The sequence below is a fragment of the Scyliorhinus canicula genome, chromosome 5 (genome assembly GCF_902713615.1).
Source record: "Scyliorhinus canicula chromosome 5, sScyCan1.1, whole genome shotgun sequence".
Lineage (NCBI taxonomy): Eukaryota > Metazoa > Chordata > Chondrichthyes > Carcharhiniformes > Scyliorhinidae > Scyliorhinus > Scyliorhinus canicula.
The window spans coordinates 195,280,180-195,302,258 of NC_052150.1; the positions used below are offsets into that span (position 1 = coordinate 195,280,180).

The following is a 22,079-nucleotide window of genomic DNA, read 5'->3' on the forward strand; positions in this document are numbered from 1 at the left end:
ATTGGCAATCGCATTGTTCATTTATTGCGATTAAACGCGAGTGAAAAGTTTAAAAAGAGAACAAAATTCGAACAATTTGCAGCGTGTTTTTTTTTTCAAAGCCTCCCACAGCAGTGGCCAAAATAAGACCGTTGGAGTTCCCTCCCGCCAGAGTGGAAGAGAGCTTCGGGGAGTTCGCGGCGGTTTACAGCGCTCCCACTCTGCAGCACCTCGCAACTGAGCCGAGCCGAACCGCGAGAGCGCGGCCACGCTCGCCTTATATACCCTGCTAAAAATAGCCTGCCCGGCCCACCCGGCCGGGCCAGCCAATGAGCGCCTCGGGCCTGGTGGCTGGCGGGCGGGGGGGGCAAGGGGAGGCGAAGAGCGTCGAGCCTTCGTGATTGGCCGCTCGTGACATCATGGACGTGGCTCTCGCGGCAGTGGGGTGGGGGGGGAGGGGACGGCTGAGTGACGGAGCGGGACGGAGTGGGCTGGGCGGGGCTTGCGGCGTGAGGTGATCACGTGGGGAGTGGCGGTGGGGGCGGGGTTAAGGGGCGGGGAGAAAGGAGGAGGGGGCGGGGTTGCCTCTGGGTCCGCTGGGCTCTGGCTTCTCAATAGGGAAGTGAAACGGCGCTGCGCTGACGGTGTGTGTACATGTTATATGAGCGAGCGTGAGAGACGGGGAGGCTCTCACTCCATCTCCTCCTGCTTCTTGTTCTGCCACCAGGGCTCCCTGAGTGACGGGGCTCGCATCGGGATACCTGCCCTGCTGCGGGGTGCAAAGTGTGGGCACACAGACTCCTGAGCTCCAGCTGAGATACCCGGGCACGGTGTTTTCCAGGGGAAGGAGGCGGAGAGAGGAGAGGGGCTTGGAGCACTTCACCTTCCGCTTTTTTGTGTGTGCTGCTGTTGTTGCTTTTTGAATCATTTTGTGAAAGAAATACCAACCAGTAGCAGCAGCAGCTCCAGTCAAGAGGCAGACAGAATGGATGTTCTACCCAGATGCAGCATTTTCCAGGAGCTCCAGATTGTGCACGACACTGGCTACTTTTCAGGTCTGGCCTCACTTGAAGAATACTGGCAGCAGGTGAATATTACAGTTATTTTTGATAGGAGGGTACTTTGCTGTGTGTGTGTGTGTGTGCCTGTGTGTCCTACTCTACAACCATGACATGCATTTGTGAGAGTCACTGGTGACTGACTCCCTGGGAGAATTGAAGTGACTCCACCACCTTCCCCTTCACACTCTTCAGACACACCGATGGTGTTTTATCGCATGGAGTGGGAGTTGGAATTTGGCTGCACTATATTCTGCATGAAGCAAGCATGTATTGGAGGACTTGTAGCAAACTCCAGTCCTCTGACTGAAATCTGCCAGTTGCAACAACTGTCAAATTGCCAAGTGTGTGTTTTTTTTTAACTTTTAAAACTGCATTGGCTATCGTCAAGTCGCCGAGGTCCTCCAAACCAGAGTGAGCGGCGCTAAACGAACGATTAGCAATTTTTGCATTTGTTGGGATTATGGATTTTTTTTTTAAAAACCCAAATAAATCCTAATCAGTCGACTTGCCAGACTCTGTGGCTTTATTGTTGCTCACAAACATAATTGAAAGGAATGTTGTTTAAGGAGGTCGCTGTAATGTTTCTCCCAAGATAACGCCAATTACCATCAGAATAGCAAAAGATAAACCCAGTTCAAATACTCATCTTATTTGCCGAGGAAGCAGGAATGGTTTGAACAGCGTTGAAATGCATGCAGACGGTTTGTTTAAAGCTCCTGCGTTGTATAATTGCATAGCCCCCCCCCCCCCCCCCGTTCTTCAAAAGAAGCTGAAACATTCAGTACGTGATTGAAATTGATCCAAGTAGTTTCCTTCAGGCATTTAGGATTGGGCAGGCTGCCAAATCTGTCCTCGCTTAGCCTTGAGAGGCATTTTTACTACAACAACCTACAGTCTTGCTGCTAATATGTTTACTGGAGGGTTTGGAGGAGGAGACTTCGAATGTTTCAATCGGTGGAAATGTGCTGTCTGAAAATAAATGAATGCAGACATATTCATGAGATGTCTCCGAATGTAAAAAAAAAGACCCAGGAATAATTCCACGGCAATAAACTCCGTAGGTGTAACGTCAATTTCCTGTACAATATGGGGATCAAGTGTTGTGAAATACTAAATGAGGAACATAAATGGTCATGACAAAATAAAGGCAGTTCAAATATATTTGAGGTCCACACTTAGATTGCAATCTACAACCAGCCCTTCAAGTTGTTTCTGTACATGAAAAAAATCTGGTGATTTGAATTGAGTCACATGAACGGCAGAGTGGGAATATGGTGTTGACAGTTGAATGATCAAATCATTTGAATCCAGCAACTTTTAATTAAGAATACATTAGGTGATAGCTCCCATCTGTGATTTCGCTATTGGAAGCCAGAATTACACATGCAAATCATCTTTTTATTTATTATGTTTAGTTGAATTTTTTTCCTTTTAAAGAACTTCCTGTATTGATTCATTTGCTCTCATGTGCATGGTTGCAAAATGCTGAGCCAAGCAAGTTGTGGTCAAGGCAAGTTGGGGGGAGGGAGGGAGGGGGGGGGGGGGGGGGAGGATATTGTTGCTCACGCCATCCTGGCATTGCATTTTGTTTTGGTAGGAGAGGAACTCCTGTGCAGATGGTAGAAACATATAGGAAGTATCCTCTGGACTGGAATTATAGTACAGTGACTCACAAAACACTCCCTCAGTGTTATTGGCTAACGATACCGAGGGAGCAAGAGGGGAAAAAAATATTTTGCACTCTGCACTATGGGACTTCCCTGGAGCATTCCAGAGTAATTTCCTCTCCTGCATCCTGTTGAGGAGCTCTTTAATACACTTTTTTTGTTCTTCTTAATTGACATTTTAGTCGGCTAGATGAACCAGGCCACGAGTTCTCGGTTTGACTATTAGTCGGCAAGATCCACTCCTTCGAACACTGCTTGTAATTCTTTGAAATAGCTGATGGGTCACGTCACCACACATACAGGAAGCTGTGGTTCTCTGCTAGCTTTACTAGTACTTTGAATCCAGCACAGCCTGCAAGTCAGCCTTACTAAATATGGTTTTCCATTGTCAGTTATGTCGGGCACCAGAAGCTGGTTCAGACTTCTTAAAAAAAATTAAAGTTTGATCTTCCTCTAATTTCAGCTGTTCATATTGCATCAGGAAAACACGATTTAAAAACTCTTTTAAAAAAAAAAAAAAGATACATGTATATACTGAAAGCACGAGGGATTCTTCTTAATGACAAGTTAGATGCTACAAAGAAAGACCGCCCCTTTAGGCGCAATAGTTTAAATCGGTCGTTAGAAACCACAGTGTGGCTATAAGAGAATTGTAAGTTGTGTATTGGAGCCAAATGGGTTCCCTGGCTTTTGAAAACCATGGATATTGTTGCGGGAATATTCTTTTTAATATATCTTCGAAACAAACAACATTTTAAGAATGTATTTTATCTCTCAATCTTTTCAAGCACCTTTTTGACATTTTATTATGATAAAGGTGGCATGCAAATGTAAGATCTTAAAATGAATATACATGCAGAACTGGAATAAGATCTGTCAAAGAGAATTTGTTGACTGTAGGCGACAGAGACCTGGGGATTGTCCTTCTAGAAACCTTGACCCCCTTTAGTAACCTTCATATATTTCTTCCATGCAGACTTGCCTGGAGTTGGAGCGGTACCTTCAAAGTGAGCCCTACGTCTCTGCGTCAGATTTTAGATTTGATGGACAGGATGACCTCTTGAGCAAAATCATTATGGTCTGTGGGGACAAGGATGAAACTGACAAGAAGAATGCAGGCTTATTGGAAGACGAGATCCAGGAAAGTCAGAACCTGGAGACCAACAGCTTGAGCTCTGATGTAAGCAGTGAGTCACTGGACAGTTCAGAGGAGCTATCACCGACAGTAAATTATACCTCAAACCCCTTAAGTACTATCCTGGCAAACTCTGGAAGTGTAAACTCTCCGGTTCTTTCCACCCCGCCGTCGTCCCCAGAGCTAACCAAGGAGTCTTCTCCACAGCTGTGGAGCAACCTGCAAGCAAGCATTCCTGAGCTGAATACACCAGTTAAAAGTCGTGGTGGAAATGCTACAAAACTAACAGATAAATCTAGTCCTGTAAACGGAGACGCGTCGCCCGATGGCAGGAGAAGGGTTCATCGGTGTAATTTCAATGGATGTAGGAAAGTTTACACCAAAAGTTCACATCTAAAAGCACATCAACGCACTCACACAGGTCAGTAGACAAGTGCGTAGAATAAACGACTGCTGTAGCTATCCCAGTTTTAAATTTGCCTTTTCACCTTACTTAATGAGTGAAAGCAGTGGATCGTGTTGAAATGACATTCATATGTAAGGCCTGATGCACAAGCTGTTCACAGTTGCTAAGCATGCCCTGTTTATGAAATATGTGGAAGGAGCAGGGGATTGAGATTAATTAGCCATCCCTTTCAAAAAGCAGAGTTATATCGCACCAAATAGTTCTCTTTTGTGCTGCGTTATTTTGCTGGTCTATAATTCAAAAAAATAAACAACGCTTTAACATGTCAAAAAGTGAATGAGTGCTTCAGCTGAGTAGCAGTTTCTATTCTGGTTGGAGAGAAGAATTATTGTTTTGTGTTGAGGGATTTCATCGTGCCCTTTGGACAGTTTTGCTGTAAACAGTAAATTAAATCTCAGCTTGTCAGATGCCACCCAATTCAGAGCAATATGTACAGCCTCCTAACAAAGAATCAAATCTTGTTTTGCCGGTGTGTTTAAATAGTGGAGTAGGCGTATTGTTGAAGTATTGGACCGTCAACTAAAGGACCCACGTCTGAATTCCAGCCTCCATTGACATTCAGACTTGGCAATCTTCTTTCTAGCGAGAATGTTAATCAGTGTGTCGGAGCACTCTTCCATTGCAGAGCCTTTCACTTGATTGGTGGCTGAGACCACACCTCCTTTTAGCCATTCATCGACAGGGCAAATGATTTGATGTTCCTCAGACCTGCTCATTACCAGTGATTCCATTGTAGATGCAACTTGTGTACAAAATACTGTTCACTGGTAGCTATTGCACCGCATGCAGTGAATACGTAGATTGTTGGGCCATGCCAAATTATTTGCCGCAGTCACGGAATATCATAGATGGTGGGGTGCGAGACTGTCGGTCACCTGCCTCCCTGCAGAATGAGAAAGCATGGCAGCATGGGATCTAAGAAAGGGAGGAGAATATAAATATGCATCTGAAACATATTTGCCACACTGCCAAATAGCATGTCAGCGTTAAACTTCGACCTACCATTCTGGCCAACATTCAAAACATTGCTGACAGCATGTGTTGCAAATCAGCCTAGTGTATTTTTGATTTAGTTTTGCTGATGAAGCAATCATTTACTGTCCAATCTATTGCTAATCTGATTTGGCAATCCATACCCCAGAGGCTCCCTGCCATTAGAGGGTAGACTGGAGTTGCCATCCATCTGACATAGGACTAGCGCATTTTTAAAAAAACTACATGAACCAACTGCAAACGACCACATTTTTACTTTTCCATTAGGGAAGAATTCAGTTCCTGGGAAATAAGGTGCGTGGGATGAATAAAGCTAGAATACATTAGTACTGTCAATTTTAGCCATAAGAAATCGATTGTTTTCGTAAATGTTTCCCCCTGTATCTGCATAGCTGACCTGGCAGCGGAACATATTTGTTTTCCTACGCCCCTACCTAAACGGCCCAGATTAGTGATGCACATTCTTAAGATCTGACGAGCAGAAATCCAAATTCGCCTCTGTTCAAATTTTTGTTTTGTTTCATACCCTTACAGTCAAGTATCTTAAATCCTGGCTCAAACTCTGCCCCTTATCTGGTGCCTGAATGGGCAGAATTCATTTTTAAGATTGACTTGTCCAAGAGCATGAATTGTGAATTTTGCACTCCCGTACCAATCAAGTGGCCATCATTCTGGTAGCGCAGCAGGCACAGTGTTGAGGGCCATACTTTTTTTAAATATTGCATTCTCATCAGAAATATAAGAATGAATCATGCAGAGACAACTGCCTGGCAGCCTGTCTATCTCCTTTGAAGTTAATATAAACTGAAAATGAGACCATCCACACGGTTAGATGCAATAATGTTGAGAGCAATTTCCAAAGCTTCAAAATATGGGAAAGAGCCATGTTCTGGTTTATGTGCTCTCACTCCAGAAGTGGACATGTATTGGGACCAAGAAGTCTGAGCGGTTGCAAATATTGTGACAGACCTTAAATACTGCATTCCAGTTTCTGTCGAAGCATGGTGGTAGGAAGTTTGGGATGGTGATTATTTAAGATTGCAATACAAAGCCAATTACAGCATTACTGCACGCAGTCCCAATGGCTCGAGGCTGATAGGTCTCTTTCCCCCCTCCCTTCCCCACCCTCCATAATGTATTTCCTTGTAAATGGGTTTAATTAATGTTTAATTCTTAATATGTAATACAGTTGTCAGCTTTTGAAACCGTATTATTGCATAGCTTATCACCTAAAATACAGACATCTAATTGCATCGCTGTGGCTCTCTTGCAGTCACATCGCAGCACAGGAGAACTGCCCCTATTTAACATTCTGAGGAAGCAAAGCTGTCAGTAGTTTTGTTGCTGTCAATGGTTTGCTATGTTCCTAGCAATCATAAACCGGGTGTGTTCATTAACATTCTGTGCATAGCGTGTACATCAGACTTTAAATATGAATAGTATTTGAATGCAGTTCCCTGTTCTGGCATTCTTGAAGAAAAAGGTGAAATTGTAAATATAGTGTCAATCAATTGTTTCTATGACATACTGAATATCATTTAAAAACAAATAGTGCATTCAGCGAGATTATTTGCATGACAAAGAGCAGAGTAAGTTTAAAAACCCAGTGAAATCTTTTGCTTTTTGCTCTGTCTCTCTTCCCCTCTCACTCACTCTATGTCTCCCTACCTCGCTCAGTGTGTGTTTTTGTATGTGTGTCTCTATCTTGCCAACTGTGTGTGTGCGTGTCTCTGTCTCTCTCTCTGTCTCTCCCTCTCTTTCTCTCTCTCTGTCTCTCTCGCTCTGTCTCTCTCTCAGCCTACAGATTGAAAAGAGAACCAGTGCTATGGAAAGTGGTAATTATTGCCGAGCTGAGTCGTGGAAAATATCCTAGAGATTAAGTGTGCGAATCTCCGGCTATGTTGGGCTCTCGCTTGAGCGCAACGCAGCCGGAGAATCCCGGGAAAGCCCTCCAGCGAGTCTCGCGACAGGCTCCACACCTCCTGGGATTATCCAAAGTCCTGCGAAAGTCAGAGTCTTAATCCCGCTCAAATGGACGGGGCCAAATGACACTTGCGGAAGTAGGTCATTAACCTACTTTTGACCTACCTCCATGGGATCCAGCAGCCTTCCTCAATTCCTCGGCCTCTCCAGTGAGGCTGTAGCCGGGCGCTGATCATTGTTGGTCCACACAAACGTAACCCAGGTGGAACGGCATCTGGGGGGGTCCCCAGGCCGCCAGAGAACCCAGGGTGGTCAGGGTAAGTGCAGAGTGACTCGCTGGCCCTCCCCGTGGAACGTGAGCACTTTGGCACCTTGATGCTGCCACCCTGGCATTACCAAGGTGCCCAGGTGGCACTGCCAAGGGTCATGGGACAAGGGGAGCCATGTCCATGAAATGAGGGTGGGGGGGGGGGGTTGAAGGGTGGGGAAGTACAGGGCAGGTAAATAGGGGCCTCCGGGTGATGGGTGGGGGTCCTAGAAGGATGAGAATACTGTAAGGGGGCTTTGGGGAGGGGGGGTTGCCTAAGCGGGGGAAACCCACAGGGACCCCATAGCAGGGTGTCCTCACTTGGTGGGTTTGGGGTAATGTCCATGTATGTGGGGTTGACATTGCCCATGGGTGGGGGGTGTTGGGACCCAAAAGCTCATTTAGAGTTCAAGGGACACTTTCAAAACGGCCCAATCTCTGAGTTCAGTTCCCCAGTGCTAAAAAAATTATTAGTGTGGGCTAAACTGGTGAGAAACTCTGCAGGGCTATGTGTCAATGAATAGAGGTGGGGAACTCATCGGTAGAGCCGACGGGAAGCTACCTGAAAAACCCGCCACAAATTAACTTTGAAATTTTGGGGGAGAATCGGGCCTTTGTATTTATTGTGAAACAAAATTTCAAAATATATTGGACTTCGGCTGATGGTATTTGAGAGTTAACATCTCTTATGCTTTGTCAAATGGCAAGGTACCACGTTAATGGAATAGGTGTATTCAAACAGTGTGTATATATGTCTCTGTACGCCAGTAGGACATCTGGACAGGCTTCGTTTGATGTTGCATGTCACGTAGTTTCTCACTGTGGCCAATGCAAATTCCAGTCTGCTGCATAACGTGCCTTTGTTTTATCTCCACAGGTGAAAAACCTTACAGGTGTTCATGGGAAGGCTGCGAGTGGCGGTTTGCACGAAGTGATGAGCTGACTAGGCACTTCAGGAAACACACTGGGGCAAAACCGTTTAAATGCTCCCATTGTGACAGGTAAACCACTCAGACTCTCGACTCCGCTTTGTCCGAGGCTAATTTTGCTGCATTTCCTAGCTAGCTCCGCAGGAATTCATCACTCCACTCTCTTTTTCTCAGTAGAGGCTGGGTAGAGCAAGGAAAAAGGGCCATGCAACACTGCACTGGGCTTTCGAAAGTGGGGCAGGAGTGGAAGTGGTGAATAGAAAATATGAAAGAACTTGGAAAGAAATTGCTAGTTTTCTTGCCAGTCGGCACAATAAAAAAAAACAGACCCAAATGCACAGAAGAAGCATTGTACAATATGCATTCTCAAGCCCAGCCCATTCTCCTTCACTCAGAATCTTCTCAACACCATTACAAATTACAGATTGCAAATGTCAGAGGTAACATTGTTGCAGCAATTTCAGCCACATTGTAAATAGCGCTGTTACACTTAAGTGAACAAAATATTGAATCTGGAAAGCAGATTTTAATAATTTGTTAATGACAAAATAATTCTCCTGCTGGCAAATACCTTTATTATTTAAAACTACTTAGAAACCATGTTAGGAGTGAAACTAAGCCAAATGGTAATGTGTTTGTCTATTTAATACCCTTGTGACCAGAGCATTCTTTGCTCACTTGCTTTGACCTAGTCCATTGTTATGCTTAAGGATTGTGGGAAAATTATGTCCCCGGGCTTCATAATCCTTTATTGTATTTCCCTGTAATTCCTTAAAAGGTAAAGCATGTCCTGGCAACTATATAGGCCGATATCTGTGAGTTTGGAATGATCTAATTACTAGATTAGGAAGAAGAAAATTGCACCGTGATGAATGGAGAGAAATATGAGAGTCCTGTAGCAGGGAGAATGATTTAATACCTTGTAGTCCGTTCTCCATTTATTATTCAACTAAGCAGCATTGAATGGTACGGGCTAGCATCATATGTTATGTGCAATATGTCTCCACTACTTTATTTCACTATCCAGCAAGCCTCCTTCAGCCATGTTAACACAAGCCGTGGAGGCCACACCTCCTATTTAATCAAAAGGGAGTTTAAAATGCAACACCTGTTTGCTTATCTGCCACCACTGATGCCACAGTCTGGCACGTCACATGGTTAGACCTCGTCGATTTGAGTGGCAAGCAACCTGAGGTTGAAACCTCCAAATCCTTGACCAGTCCCTTGAAAACAAAACTGGTTTTGCGAATGGAACCATGAAAGGCTGAGCAGGTTTTGATTCCGAACCCGTGCAGAATCTGGTACAGGAGCCATAACATTTGTACATGTCAATCAGTGAGGAAAAGCTGCACTGCACTAGTTTGACATTGTGTTTACCCAATGTAATTCCTATTTTTTTTGTTTGCCTCTTGTTTCTTTCCCCTCAGGTGTTTCTCCAGGTCTGACCACTTGGCTCTCCACATGAAGAGACACATCTGAAAGTGTCCAAAGTAAAAGTCGGTTGGCGATTCAGCTTCACAATTGAACTGCCACATGAGGAGGAACGTATGCTCCAGCCAAAGCATGCCATTTTGCACCCTACCCAGTAGCCTCCAGGGCCTTTTTTGTCAGGGTGTTCTCAGAGACTGTTAGTGAGTGTCGCAGCATAGCAACCGTGGTACACGGGTGTCTTCGGTATTTCCTGAATGAGCACACTGGTACCTTGCGTATGAGTGGCTGCCAAGCCCCTGCTGTGAGCATGTGCACTGAGAACATTGTTGACTGGGTTGACTGTATGATGAGGAACCAATGATTTTTTTCTTGTGGTGAGGTAAGATTGCATTAAAATGGGCTGGATGAGTGTGTGTGAGCGCGAACGAAAGAGAAAATAGAGAGAGGGACGTACCTGGAGATGGGATAACCGCCAAATGTCTTCGTTGTTCCATGCCTTAAGGAAGGCGCTGAACTGGACAAGGAGACTGACCCCTTTCCCGTGTGAGAGGAGCTTTTGGTGTCTGGTGCAGCTGATAAATGTGCAATGTGTCGAGTAGCCTTGTTCACTTGCTACAAAAAAGCTAATTTGTAATCCATTGTATAAGCTGTGTATTAAGGATATAACACAACTATAACTTTCATAATAAATAGAAAGGTGTTGCATGATTCTGGGGATTGTACACTTTTCATTCTTTGTAATTGGGGACTGCAATTTGATTCCAATTATGTGCAGTTTAAAAAAAAAAATCTAGTTGGGCAAATGTTACATAATGTAAAGGAAGCCTGGACTTTTTTTGGTTGGATACCACTATAGCTTAGCAACTGATTTACTTAAGCAGCTAATTTTGGTCTTTTTATTTATGCCTAAGGACTAATTTCTGGTTTCTAAATATTAATGCACTGTTGACATGAAATAATGGTGCCTTATGAAAGTGACCTTGCTACACGACTGTAGCAATCTCATGTGGGTCACCAGACAGGGGTATGGGTGACTTGGGCTCCATTAAGGCTCCCTATCACATGATCTTGTACTCTATGCCTCTTTCTGTCTTTGACATGGAAACAATAAAAAAAAGCTTTTCTTGAAATCTTCTGAGTACTAAATGCCAATTTTTGTCTACCCAAGTATTAAATATTAGTTTATTTTTTTATTTTGACTGAATATAATGTATTAAAATTATCTATCAAAGGTGTTTTTTTATATTATAAAAATATATTGAGATGCTGTTAATGGTGACACATTCCTAGTACTCTAAGGATAAAAGATGACCATGACAAATTGCTTGGCTGTAAAGTACTGTTAATTCGGAAAAAGCATTTTTGCCTATAACCCTAATGTAGTAAAACGGGAGATTTATAATGGTTAACAGTGACATTAGAGAGACTCTAGCATGGGATGAATCAGACAAAGTGGCTCGCTGGGGCCTTTGCTAGCACTGATTTCCTTTTGTTAGCCTGCTGATTCGGCACATTAGATATTGAGCTGTCTAGAGTGCAATATCTTAATTTGACCCATCAATGGAAAGGCCTGAGAAGCATTTTAGCAGACAAGTGAAAATGCGATTGCCAGGGTTGTGAATATGGTCAGAAAGCCATTGTGTTTCACAGTCCCAAAGGACTATGAGAGTCACTTACTGAATTTTAATCAACTGGGTATTTTTAAAAACGCACAAAAAAGACAAAAGTCCATCGGGAACTGTCGGAGCCAGTGTGGGCTGTGGGGTTGGTGGTGGAGAGGAACAAAGTTGGATGATATAATGTTTACACAAACACATGGTTTTGAGGGCAAAGACATACACATCTTCCCTTCTATGCATTTTTATTTGCCAAAACCATAAAAGGCAGCTGCTTTTTTTTAAAAGACAATTTATGGCATTTTGTAAACTCTGCATGCGTTTGCTAAGCTCTACCTTGTCGTACCAAGCCACTAAGTAAGGATGCCAATGACAGAAAGTTTACAAACTTGAATCAGCTTGTGCTTTTTAATGCAATATATAAAAAAAAATAAAGGTTGAATTCACTGGAAGAAAAGGTTAGGCCATGTACTATTTTTCTATTAACTTGCCAATGAGCAGTACTTGTACTGTTCTGTGGATAATGGAGCCTTAATGAAACCATATGACCTTTGGCTTGCAATTAAAATTGTTCTTATTATTGATGTTTCACATTTCTTTTTAAAAGCCCTGTTTATCTCCAAACCTCTTTGTAAAATTTTGTTATTTGAAATCTTTTTACAAGGTTTTATTTGAAATCGTTTTTTGCAAGATTGTTATATTTCTGTATGAATGTATTTTTTATTGTAAAACAATGGAAAATTCTTATCAGAATCTGACTCTTTTGTTTCATTTCTTCCCGATCTCCTCAAAGGTACTTGAGTGCCTTAAGCTTTTTTTCCTTTCTATGTTTATTTTCACTTGAGTCCTTTATTAGTGGCTGCCACCATGTCTGCTTAAAAGTTTGCTGCACAATAACAGAGTGCAGAGGAGAGCCACACTCCAAAGCAACGCCTTAACTCGTGGAACACTGGTGGAATGCTGGAGCAATGGGACGTGGGTTTGTGTCCTTGATGTTTCATGCCGTGAATGCCATCATGTTACTGCAGCTATTACTATCTTTCTCTAGTGGAGGTTAGGGACTGATTTCAGCATAAATGGAAAAAGAAGTATTGGACAATTTTTCTTCCACTTTACCAAGGCTGCTTCACTGGTTGAATGGAAGCTGGACAGTTGAGCCGGATGACACAAAGATAGGCTAGGTGGTTAACAGTGAGGCTGAGAGTCTTGGGTTACAAAAAGATACAGGCGGAATGGACAAATTGGCTGAAGAGTGGCAGATAGAATTTAATCCTGAAAATTGAGAGGTGTTGCACTTTGGAAGGAGCCATTTGACAAGGAAATATTTAATGAATGGCACAGCATTGGGTGGATAGGGAACAGCTGTTCCCCTTAGTTGAAGGGTTGGCTATGAGGGGACAAAGTTCGGAGGGGCAGGAGGTTCAGAGGGCATTTGAGGAAAACCTTTTTTACCCAGAGGGTGGAGATGGTCTGGAATGCACTGCCTGAGAGGGTGGTAGAGGCAAGTTGCCTCACATCCTTTAAAAGGTACCTGGATAAACACTTGGTACATCTTAACATTTGAGCCTGTCTGTCAAGTGCTGGCAAATGGGATTAGGATTGGCAGATCAGGGGCGAAATTGTCCGACCCCCCACAGGGTTGGAGAATCGCCCGGGACCGGCAAAAATCCCGCCCCCGTGCCCTTCGCGGCGATCGGCGAGCCCCCTGCGGCGATTCTCCGGCCCGCCGCTGAGAGACCTCTCCCGCCGCCGTGGTTTGAACCACATCTGGTGGCGGCGGGATCGGCAGCGCTAGTGGGCCCCTGGGGGAGGCGCGGGGTGATCGGACCCCGGGGGGTGCCCCCATGGTGGCCAGGCCCGCGATCGGGGCCCACCGATCAGCGGGCGGGCCAGTGCCGTAGGGGCACTCGTAGTAATGGCCACTAAATCATAATCATGTGGTATATCTGGATTTCCAGAAAGCCTTTGACAAGGTGCCACACAAAAGGTTGCTGCATAAGATAAAGATGCATGGCATTAAGGGTAAAGTAGTAGCATGGATAGAGGATTGGTTAATTAATAGAAAGCAAAGAGTTGGGATAAATGGGTGTTTCTCTGGTTGGCAATCAGTAGCTAGTGGTGTCCCTCAGGGATCTGTGTTGGGCCCACAATTGTTCACAATTTACATAGATGATTTGGAGTTGGGGACCAAGGGCAATGTGTCCAAGTTTGCAGATGACACTAAGATGAGTGGTAAAGCGAAAAGTGCAGAGGATACTGGAAGTCTGCAGAGGGATTTGGATAGGTTAAGTGAATGGGCTCGGGTCTGGCAGATGGAATACAATGTTGACAAATGTGAGGTTATCCATTTTGGTAGGAATAACAGCAAACGGGACTATTATTTAAACGATAAAATATTAAAGCATGCCGCTGTTCAGAGAGACTTGGGTGTGCTAGTGCATGAGTCACAGAAGGTTGGTTTACAAGTGCAACAGGTGATTAAGAAGGCAAATGGAATTTTGTCCTTCATTGCTAGAGGGATGGAGTTTAAGACTAGGGAGGTTATGTTGCAATTATATAAGGTGTTAGTGCGGCCACACCTGGAGTATTGTGTTCAGTTTTGGTCTCCTTACTTGAGAAAGGACGTACTGGCGCTGGAGGGTGTGCAGAGGAGATTCACTAGGTTAATCCCAGAGCTGAAGGGGTTGGATTATGAGGAGAGGTTGAATAGACTGGGACTGTACTCGTTGGAATTTAGAAGGATGAGGGGGGATCTTATAGAAACATTTAAAATTATGAAGGGAATAGATAGGATAGATGCGGGCAGGTTGTTTCCACTGGCGGGTGACAGCAGAACTAGGGGACATAGCCTCAAAATAAGGGGAAGTAGATTTAGGACTGAGTTTAGGAGGAACTTCTTCACCCAAAGGGTTGGGAATCTATGGAATTCCTTGCCCAGTGAAGCAGTTGAGGCTCCTTCATTAAATGTTTTTAAGGTAAAGATAGATAGTTTTTTGAAGAATAAAGGAATTAAGGGTTATGGTGTTCGGGCCGGGAAGTGGAGCTGAGTCCACAAAAGATCAGCCATGATCTAATTGAATGGCAGAGCAGGCTCGAGGGGCCAGATGGCCTACTCCTGCTCCTAGTTCTTATGTTCTTATGTGAGCAGCTCCAAATTCCCACCTCAAGTCAGCCAGCTGTGTACAAACAGGCCATGCATGAAACAGCAAGTTTGCAGAGGGCCACAGGAGATGGCACCTAATGGCTTGCAAGCCATATGATGCAGGTCACTGCTTTATGCTGACACGTTTAAATCTCTGAATTCCACCCGTAATATAAGAAATTCACTTAGTGAGAAAGCAGATCTAGCCAGGATGAATCACCACGTTTGAAGCCTAATTGTATATGATGTTTTAATGCTGCAGAGTTTTCGCTCCCTCAGTGCGATACTGTCTGTAGTAATCAGTCAGGCTACATTTGGCTATATTTTCTATTGCTTATTGCACAGATATTTTGGTCATTTCAGCAAGTTGGTTTTAAGTGCCTGCATAATGCAATTGTGATAGATTTGCATAAAATAATGGAATAAAAGGTGGACAAGATGAATCCATAGAATAATGCTGAGACCGATAAGTTGAGTTTTGAACTCTCTCCTTAACTATTCACAGGCCTTGTCCTTTCTTGTGCAATAAGACCTATGGTGCAAAAATGATCGCCTCTCAGTATTTGAGACGTTATCCTTTTAAATCTGAAAATTTGATAAAAGAGGGAATAGGACACAATGTGATAAGAAACTTTTTTTAAAATTAGGGTTGTATTCCCGGTGGCAGAGACGATTAAAGGGAAACCCAACTTTAATGTTTAAAATTATAGAAGGACTTGAGAGATAAATTAGTGAAAAAAAAATGTTCACTGCTCATCAGCGAGGCGACAGAAACTAGAAGGTTAGTATTTGAGCATAAAAGGCAAGCTTCGGCAAGTAGCTGTTAATCATGATGTCGTTAAAAGAATGGTGGAAGCGGATTTAATTATAACTTCAAAAAGAGAATTGGATATATATTTGAAGAGGAAAAATTTTCAGAGCTGGAGGGAAGGAATAGGTGATTAGGGCTGATTCCAGAGTGCTTAGAAAGAGCCTAGCATTGGCATAATGCGGCTAATGGTTTATTTTTTATGTTTCTACAATAATAACAAATAGTTTAGATTTTTCCCTTTTTGAATTTAAACAAAAGTTTGGGAGTAACTGTTCCCTGATGTGTTCTCCATAGCAATCCCTCGACCGGCCCGAGTCCACTTGCGAACCACTGGCCCTTTTCTTGTGCAGTATAAATTCTTCCCTTTGCAGTTGGATATTCTTGCTTCTGTCCTGATGTGTGCAAGATAAAAAGCTTTGACAATATGTCCCTTTTCTTCCAGCAGTAAAGGAATTAGATAAACACATAAAAGAAGGCATGTTCTTAATTTTTCTTTTCAAGGGGCTGGGGGGGGGGGGGGGGGGGGGCAGAGGGCAGGAGGGAGTATCCTTGGGTGGCAGATTTCTGGGGGGGCGCTGATGTAGAATTGGAAATGCCCCCACCTTCCTGCCAGAGGCCTGAGCAAGGTGACCTACCAGGCTTCACCCTGCCCCTGAACTCATCCCACTAAGCTTAAAAACGAGGCTGGCTGTGAAGTGGCCCTTAGGGCTTCAAATAGACAGAGGTAATGCAGGCCACCCTGTGCCTTAGCCAGCCCATGAAAAATTGTGGACAGGTTGGGGGTGGGTAGGGGACCGGTGGAAGGCCACTCAGGGAATTTTATTGGCCCCACCCGACCTGCAACCCCCCCACCCTCATAGGGGACTATAAAATTGTGCCCCATGAGTAAATTATTCTAATAAGATTTCTTGTTTATAGTTCTACACATCATTTATACCAAATGTAGTAAACACTTAAGCTGTGAATTGAATTTTTGTCACTCCTAATTGGATTTTCAATGCAGAGAGATGTCTGATGAGAAGCAAATCATCTACCTCAATAAGGAGTAAGTAACTAGCCCTCATTACAGATAGATTTCTTTAAGATTTGCAAGAACAAACAGACTCTCAGAAACATATCCTTAAATCCCTTCTTCAGAATTTCATTTGTGAATTTATCCAAATGGTTACAATCTATTGTCAGTCTGTTCACCTGCAGAAATCATGCACCAATGAAGCCTTGTTTTTCTGGATTGTTATGTCTTCTGCTTTCCTCAAATTAAGAAATAATCGCGCTTCAGACTCAACGTGCTGGAGTTACATCAAGTGTATTTCTAACTGCTGATTACCCCCACCCCGCCCCCGACCAACACCCTGACCCAACCCAACTACTACTCCTAACCATGGTCCCCCTCCCCCAACCGACCAGAGCTGACTATCCCACCACCCGGCTACCGCTTCCGTACTGATTTAACTATCCCTTGAACCACCAGCCACTCTACCCAACAACCTCCCTATCCACCTGCCATCTCACCCACCTACCACCCTACCCACCTGTCATCCTAACCACCTATCGCCCAACCACTTACCCACCCTACTACTCTACCCATTCATTCATCCATTCACTAACTTTCACATTGGATCTTTACACTTACCTGACAGCAGTTAGTACCGCAAAAGTGACCTTGCTTGTTTCTGCCCAATTCTACAGTGCTGTAATTAAGTTATTCATGGGACTACACGCCATTCTGAAGAGCCGGTGTTGGAAGATGCGGCCAGAAACACAGAGCAGTTTCGGGGCCAAGAAAAGTACCACTGGAGCGGCTATCCGACAATGATTGTCACTTTGCTGAAATCTGGATCATTGTTACCCATGTTACAACCAGTCCCCAGGTGGCATTTCCCCAAATTTGTTATGATTCCAGAGGAGATACCCTCAAACTGTTCTGCTCTCGTGTGAGGAGGGATAAACTAGCTACCATTCTTTATTCAGACCCCTTGGTTGGCCGCAACAAGGTTAATTTTAAAAAGGATCCTTTACATTATCCCTCTTGGATATCTTTTCCCACTCCAAATGTAGTAATATTTGAAAAGGAGCCAATTTAACCAGACTTTCTTGAGTTAAAGAAAGAGTGTGTTTATTAGTTACTAAAATGTAAGAAAATGCAACACACATGCACACAGATTATAAATGGGAAGTGAGCCCACAAATAATAGTTAAAAAGAAATACAAATCAGTCTTTAGCTTGTACATGAGTGGATGTCCCAGCCATTAAGGTGGCTGATTCTGGTAGTGCAGTCTTTGGATTTGTGCATTTTGTTTGGAGATTCTTGGTTCCATAAGTTAGCTGAAAGGAATTGTCATGTTTCTTTTTTGACTGTGGCTTTGCTGACTTGTGACTTGCTTCCAGCAATCAGAGAGTGAGAGAGATTGTTTTATTCCCTGTTAAGTGCAGGGACACCTAATGAATGTTCTTCTGTTGTGACTTTCAGCTGTGAGCTTCAGCTGCTACAACGGCACACACCAGCATAGTTAAAGTATAACACAAAACTAGCACACCAAGACCAGAGTTGCAGTTGGTTTTTAAACCCTTGTGTATTCCTGAAAGGGGAAAAACACAAATATGTCTTTCCCCCAGAATCTGTTTTCATTCAACTGACATCATGGGCGGGATTCTCCCATGCCGTATGGGAGAATCACCATTTGCGCTCTTTTTTCCCGCAGCACCGGTCCGACACTGGCAGTAGATTCTCTGAGGAGTGGAGATGGGGTCTGGCCCGCGATCGGGGCCCACCGGTCGGCGGGCCAGCCTCTCCAGCCCTGGCCCTATTTTATGCGGCCAGCCCCTAAACCCCCACGCCATGTTGGGTCAGGGCCGGCGTATTGAGGAAGTCCCCCATGCATTCGTGGGTTGGCGCAACCCAACTGCACATGTTCGGGTTGGCATAGTGCCACTGCGCGGGTTGGCACGGCATCCAGTTGGCGCCGGGAAGAGAGGCTGGAGTGGCGTGAACCGCTCCAGCGCCATGCTGGCCCCCTGTGGGGGCCAGAATCGGTAGTGCCCATGCCCGTTTTGTGCCATTGTGAAACGCAACGGTGTTCACGATGGCGCAAACACTGTCTCCATTTTGGAGATTCGTGCCCCATGTCCACTATGGGATATAATTCACAGGAGATGGTTTCCGCTGAAGTGATAATCAGCCTCTGATATCTCCACAGGAGATTAGAACATAGAACATAGAACGATACAGTGCAGTACAGGCCCTTCGGCCCTCGATGTTGCACCGACATGGAAAAAATCTAAAGGCCATCTAACCTACACTATGCCCTTATCATCCATATGCTTATCCAATAAATTTTTAAATGCCCTCAATGTTGGCATGTTCACTACTGTTGCAGGTAGGGCATTCCACGGCCTCACCACTCTTTGCGTAAAAAACCCACCTCTGACCTCTGTCCTATATCTATTACCCCTCAATTTAAGGCTATGTCCCCTCGTGCTAGCCACCTCCATCCGCGGGAGAAGGCTCTCGCTGTCCACCCTATCTAACCCTCTGATCATTTTGTATGCCTCTATTAAGTCACCTCTTAACCTTCTTCTCTCTAACGAAAACAACCTCAAGTCCATCAGCCTTTCCTCATAAGATTTTCCCTCCATACCAGGCAACATCCTGGTAAATCTCCTCTGCACCCGCTCCAAAGCTTCCACGTCCTTCCTATAATGAGGCGACCAGAACTGTACGCAATACTCCAAATGCGGCCGTACTAGAGTTTTGTACAACTGCAACATGACCTCATGGCTCCGGAACTCAATCCCTCTACCAATAAAGGCCAACACACCATAGGCCTTCTTCACAACCCTATCAACCTGGGTGGCAACTTTCAGGGATCTATGTACATGGACACCGAGATCCCTCTGCTCATCCACACTACCAAGAATTTTACCATTAGCCAAATATTCCGCATTTCTGTTATTCTTTCCAAAGTGAATCACCTCACACTTCTCCACATTAAACTCCATTTGCCACCTCTCAGCCCAGCTCTGCAGCCTATCTATGTCCCTCTGTAACCTGCAACATCCTTCCGCACTGTCTACAACTCCACCGACTTTAGTGTCGTCTGCAAATTTACTCACCCATCCTTCTGCGCCCTCCTCTAGGTCATTTATAAAAATGACAAACAGCAACGGCCCCAGAACAGATCCTTGTGGTACGCCACTCGTAACTGAACTCCATTCTGAACATTTCCCATCAACTACCACTCTCTGTCTTCTTTCAACTAGCCAATTTCTGATCCACATCTCTAAATCACCCTCAATCCCCAGCCTCCGTATTTTCTGCAATAGACGACCGTGGGGAACCTTATCAAACGCTTTACTGAAATCCATATACACCACATCAACTGCTCTACCCTCGTCTACCTGTTCAGTCACCTTCTCAAAGAACTCGATAAGGTTTGTGAGGCATGACCTACCCTTCACAAAACCATGCTGACTGTCCCTAATCATATTATTCCTATCTAGATGATTATAAATCGTATCTTTTATAATCCTCTCCAAGACTTTACCCACCACAGACGTTAGGCTCACCGGCCTATAGTTACCGGGGTTATCTCTACTCCCCTTCTTGAACAAAGGGACCACATTTGCTATCCTCCAGTCCTCTGGCACTATTCCTGTAGCCAATGATGACCTAAAAATCAAAGCCAAAGGCTCAGCAATCTCTTCCCTGGCTTCCCAGAGAATCCTAGGATAAATCCCATCCGGCCCCGGGGACTTATCTATTTTCACCTTGTCCAGAATTGCCAACACTTCTTCCCTACGCACCTCAATGCCATCTATTCTAATAGCCTGGGTCTCAGCATTCTCCTCCACAATATTATCTTTTTCTTGAGTGAATACTCACGAAAAGTATTCATTTAGTATCTCGCTTATCTCCTCAGCCTCCACACACAACTTCCCACCACTGTCCTTGACTGGCCCTACTCTTACCCTAGTCATTCTTTTATTCCTGACATACCTATAGAAAGCTTTTGGGTTTTCCTTGATCCTACCTGCCAAAGACTTCTCATGTCCCCTCCTTGCTCGTCTCAGCCCTCTCTTTAGATCCTTCCTCGCTTCCTTGTAAATATCAAGCGCCCCAACTGAAACTTCACGCCTCATCTTTACATAGGCCTCCTTCTTCCTCTTAACAAGAGATTCCACTTCTTTGGTAAACCACGGTTCCCTCGCTCGACCCCTTCCTCCCTGCCTGACTGGTACGTACTTATCAAGAACATGCAATAGCTGTTCCTTGAACAAACTCCACATATCCAGTGTGCCCAACCCTTGCAGCCTACTTCTCCAACCAACACATCCTAAGTCATGTCTAATGGCATCATAATTGCCCTTCCCCCAGCTATAACTCTTGCCCTGCGGGGTATACTTATCCCTTTCCATCACTAACGTAAAGGTCACCGAATTGTGGTCACTGTTTCCAAAGTGCTCACCTACCTCCAGATCTAACACCTGGCCTGGTTCATTACCCAAAACCAAATCCAATGTGGCCTCGCCTCTTGTTGGCCTGTCAACATATTGTGTCAGGAAACCCTCCTGCACACATTGTACAAAGAATGACCCATCTAATGTACTCGAACTATATCTTTTCCAGTCAATGTTTGGAAAGTTAAAGTCTCCCATAACAACTACCCTGTTACTTTCGCTCTTTTCCAGAATCATCTTCGCCATCCTTTCCTCTACATCCCTAGAACTATTAGGTGGCCTATAGAAAACTCCCAACAGGGTGACCTCTCCTTTCCTGTTTCTAACCTCAGCCCATACTACCTCAGAAGAAGAGTCCCCATCTAGCATCCTTTCCGCCACCGTAATACTGTCCTTGACTAGCAGCGCCACACCTCCCCCTCTTTTGCCCCCTTCTCTGAACTTACTAAAACACCTAAACCCCGGAACCTGCAACAACCATTCCTGTCCCTGCTCTATCCATGTCTCTGAAATGGCCACAACATCGAAGTCCCAGGTACCAACCCATGCTGCCAGTTCCCCTACCTTATTTCGTATACTCCTGGCATTGAAGTAGACACACTTCAAACCACCTACCTGAACACTGGCACCCTCCTGCGAAGTCAAATCTGTGCTCCTGACCTCTATACTCTCAATCTCCCGTACCCTAAAACTACAATTCAGGTTCCCATGCCCCTGCTGAATTAGTTTAAACCCCCCCAAAGAGCACTAACAAATCTCCCCCCCAGGATATTGGTGCCCCTCAGGTTCAGATGTAGACCATCCTGTCTATAGAGGTCCCACCTTCCCCAGAAAGAGCCCCAGTTATCCAGAAATCTGAATCCCTCCCGCCTGCACCATCCCTGTAGCCACGTGTTTAATTGCTCTCTCTCCCTATTCCTCATCTCACTATCACGTGGCACGGGCAACAACCCAGAGATAACAACTCTGTTTGTTCTCGCTCTGAGCTTCCATCCTAGCTCCCTAAAGGCCTGCCTGACATCCTTGTCCCCTTTCCTACCTATGTCGTTAGTGCCAATGTGGACTACGACTTGGGGCTGCTCCCCCTCCCCCTTAAGGACCCGGAAAACACGATCCGAGACATCACGTACCCTTGCACCTGGGAGGCAACATACCAAACGT

At 44.7% G+C, this 22,079-nt stretch overlaps 1 protein-coding gene across 1 annotated transcript; it reads left to right on the forward strand.

Annotated features, from left to right (window-relative positions):
• The first annotated feature begins 577 nt into the window (after positions 1 to 577).
• klf6a (Kruppel-like factor 6a) lies at positions 578 to 12,260 on the forward strand. The gene is made up of 4 exons (XM_038798308.1): positions 578 to 1,066; positions 3,684 to 4,263; positions 8,409 to 8,532; positions 9,888 to 12,260. The coding sequence occupies exons 1-4, from the start codon at positions 965 to 967 to the stop codon at positions 9,937 to 9,939; spliced, it is 858 nt and encodes a 285-aa protein (XP_038654236.1). The 5' UTR covers positions 578 to 964; the 3' UTR covers positions 9,940 to 12,260.
• The last annotated feature ends 9,819 nt before the right edge of the window (positions 12,261 to 22,079 follow it).

Excerpts from the sequence above, each read along its gene's own strand:
- klf6a (XM_038798308.1), top strand. The coding sequence starts at position 965 with ATGGATGTTCTACCCAGATGCAGCATTTTCCAGGAGCTCCAGATTGTG. Across the intron at positions 1,067-3,683 it reads TTGAAGAATACTGGCAGCAG|ACTTGCCTGGAGTTGGAGCG; the intron begins GTGAATATTACA and ends TCTTCCATGCAG. Across the intron at positions 8,533-9,887 it reads AAATGCTCCCATTGTGACAG|GTGTTTCTCCAGGTCTGACC; the intron begins GTAAACCACTCA and ends CTTTCCCCTCAG.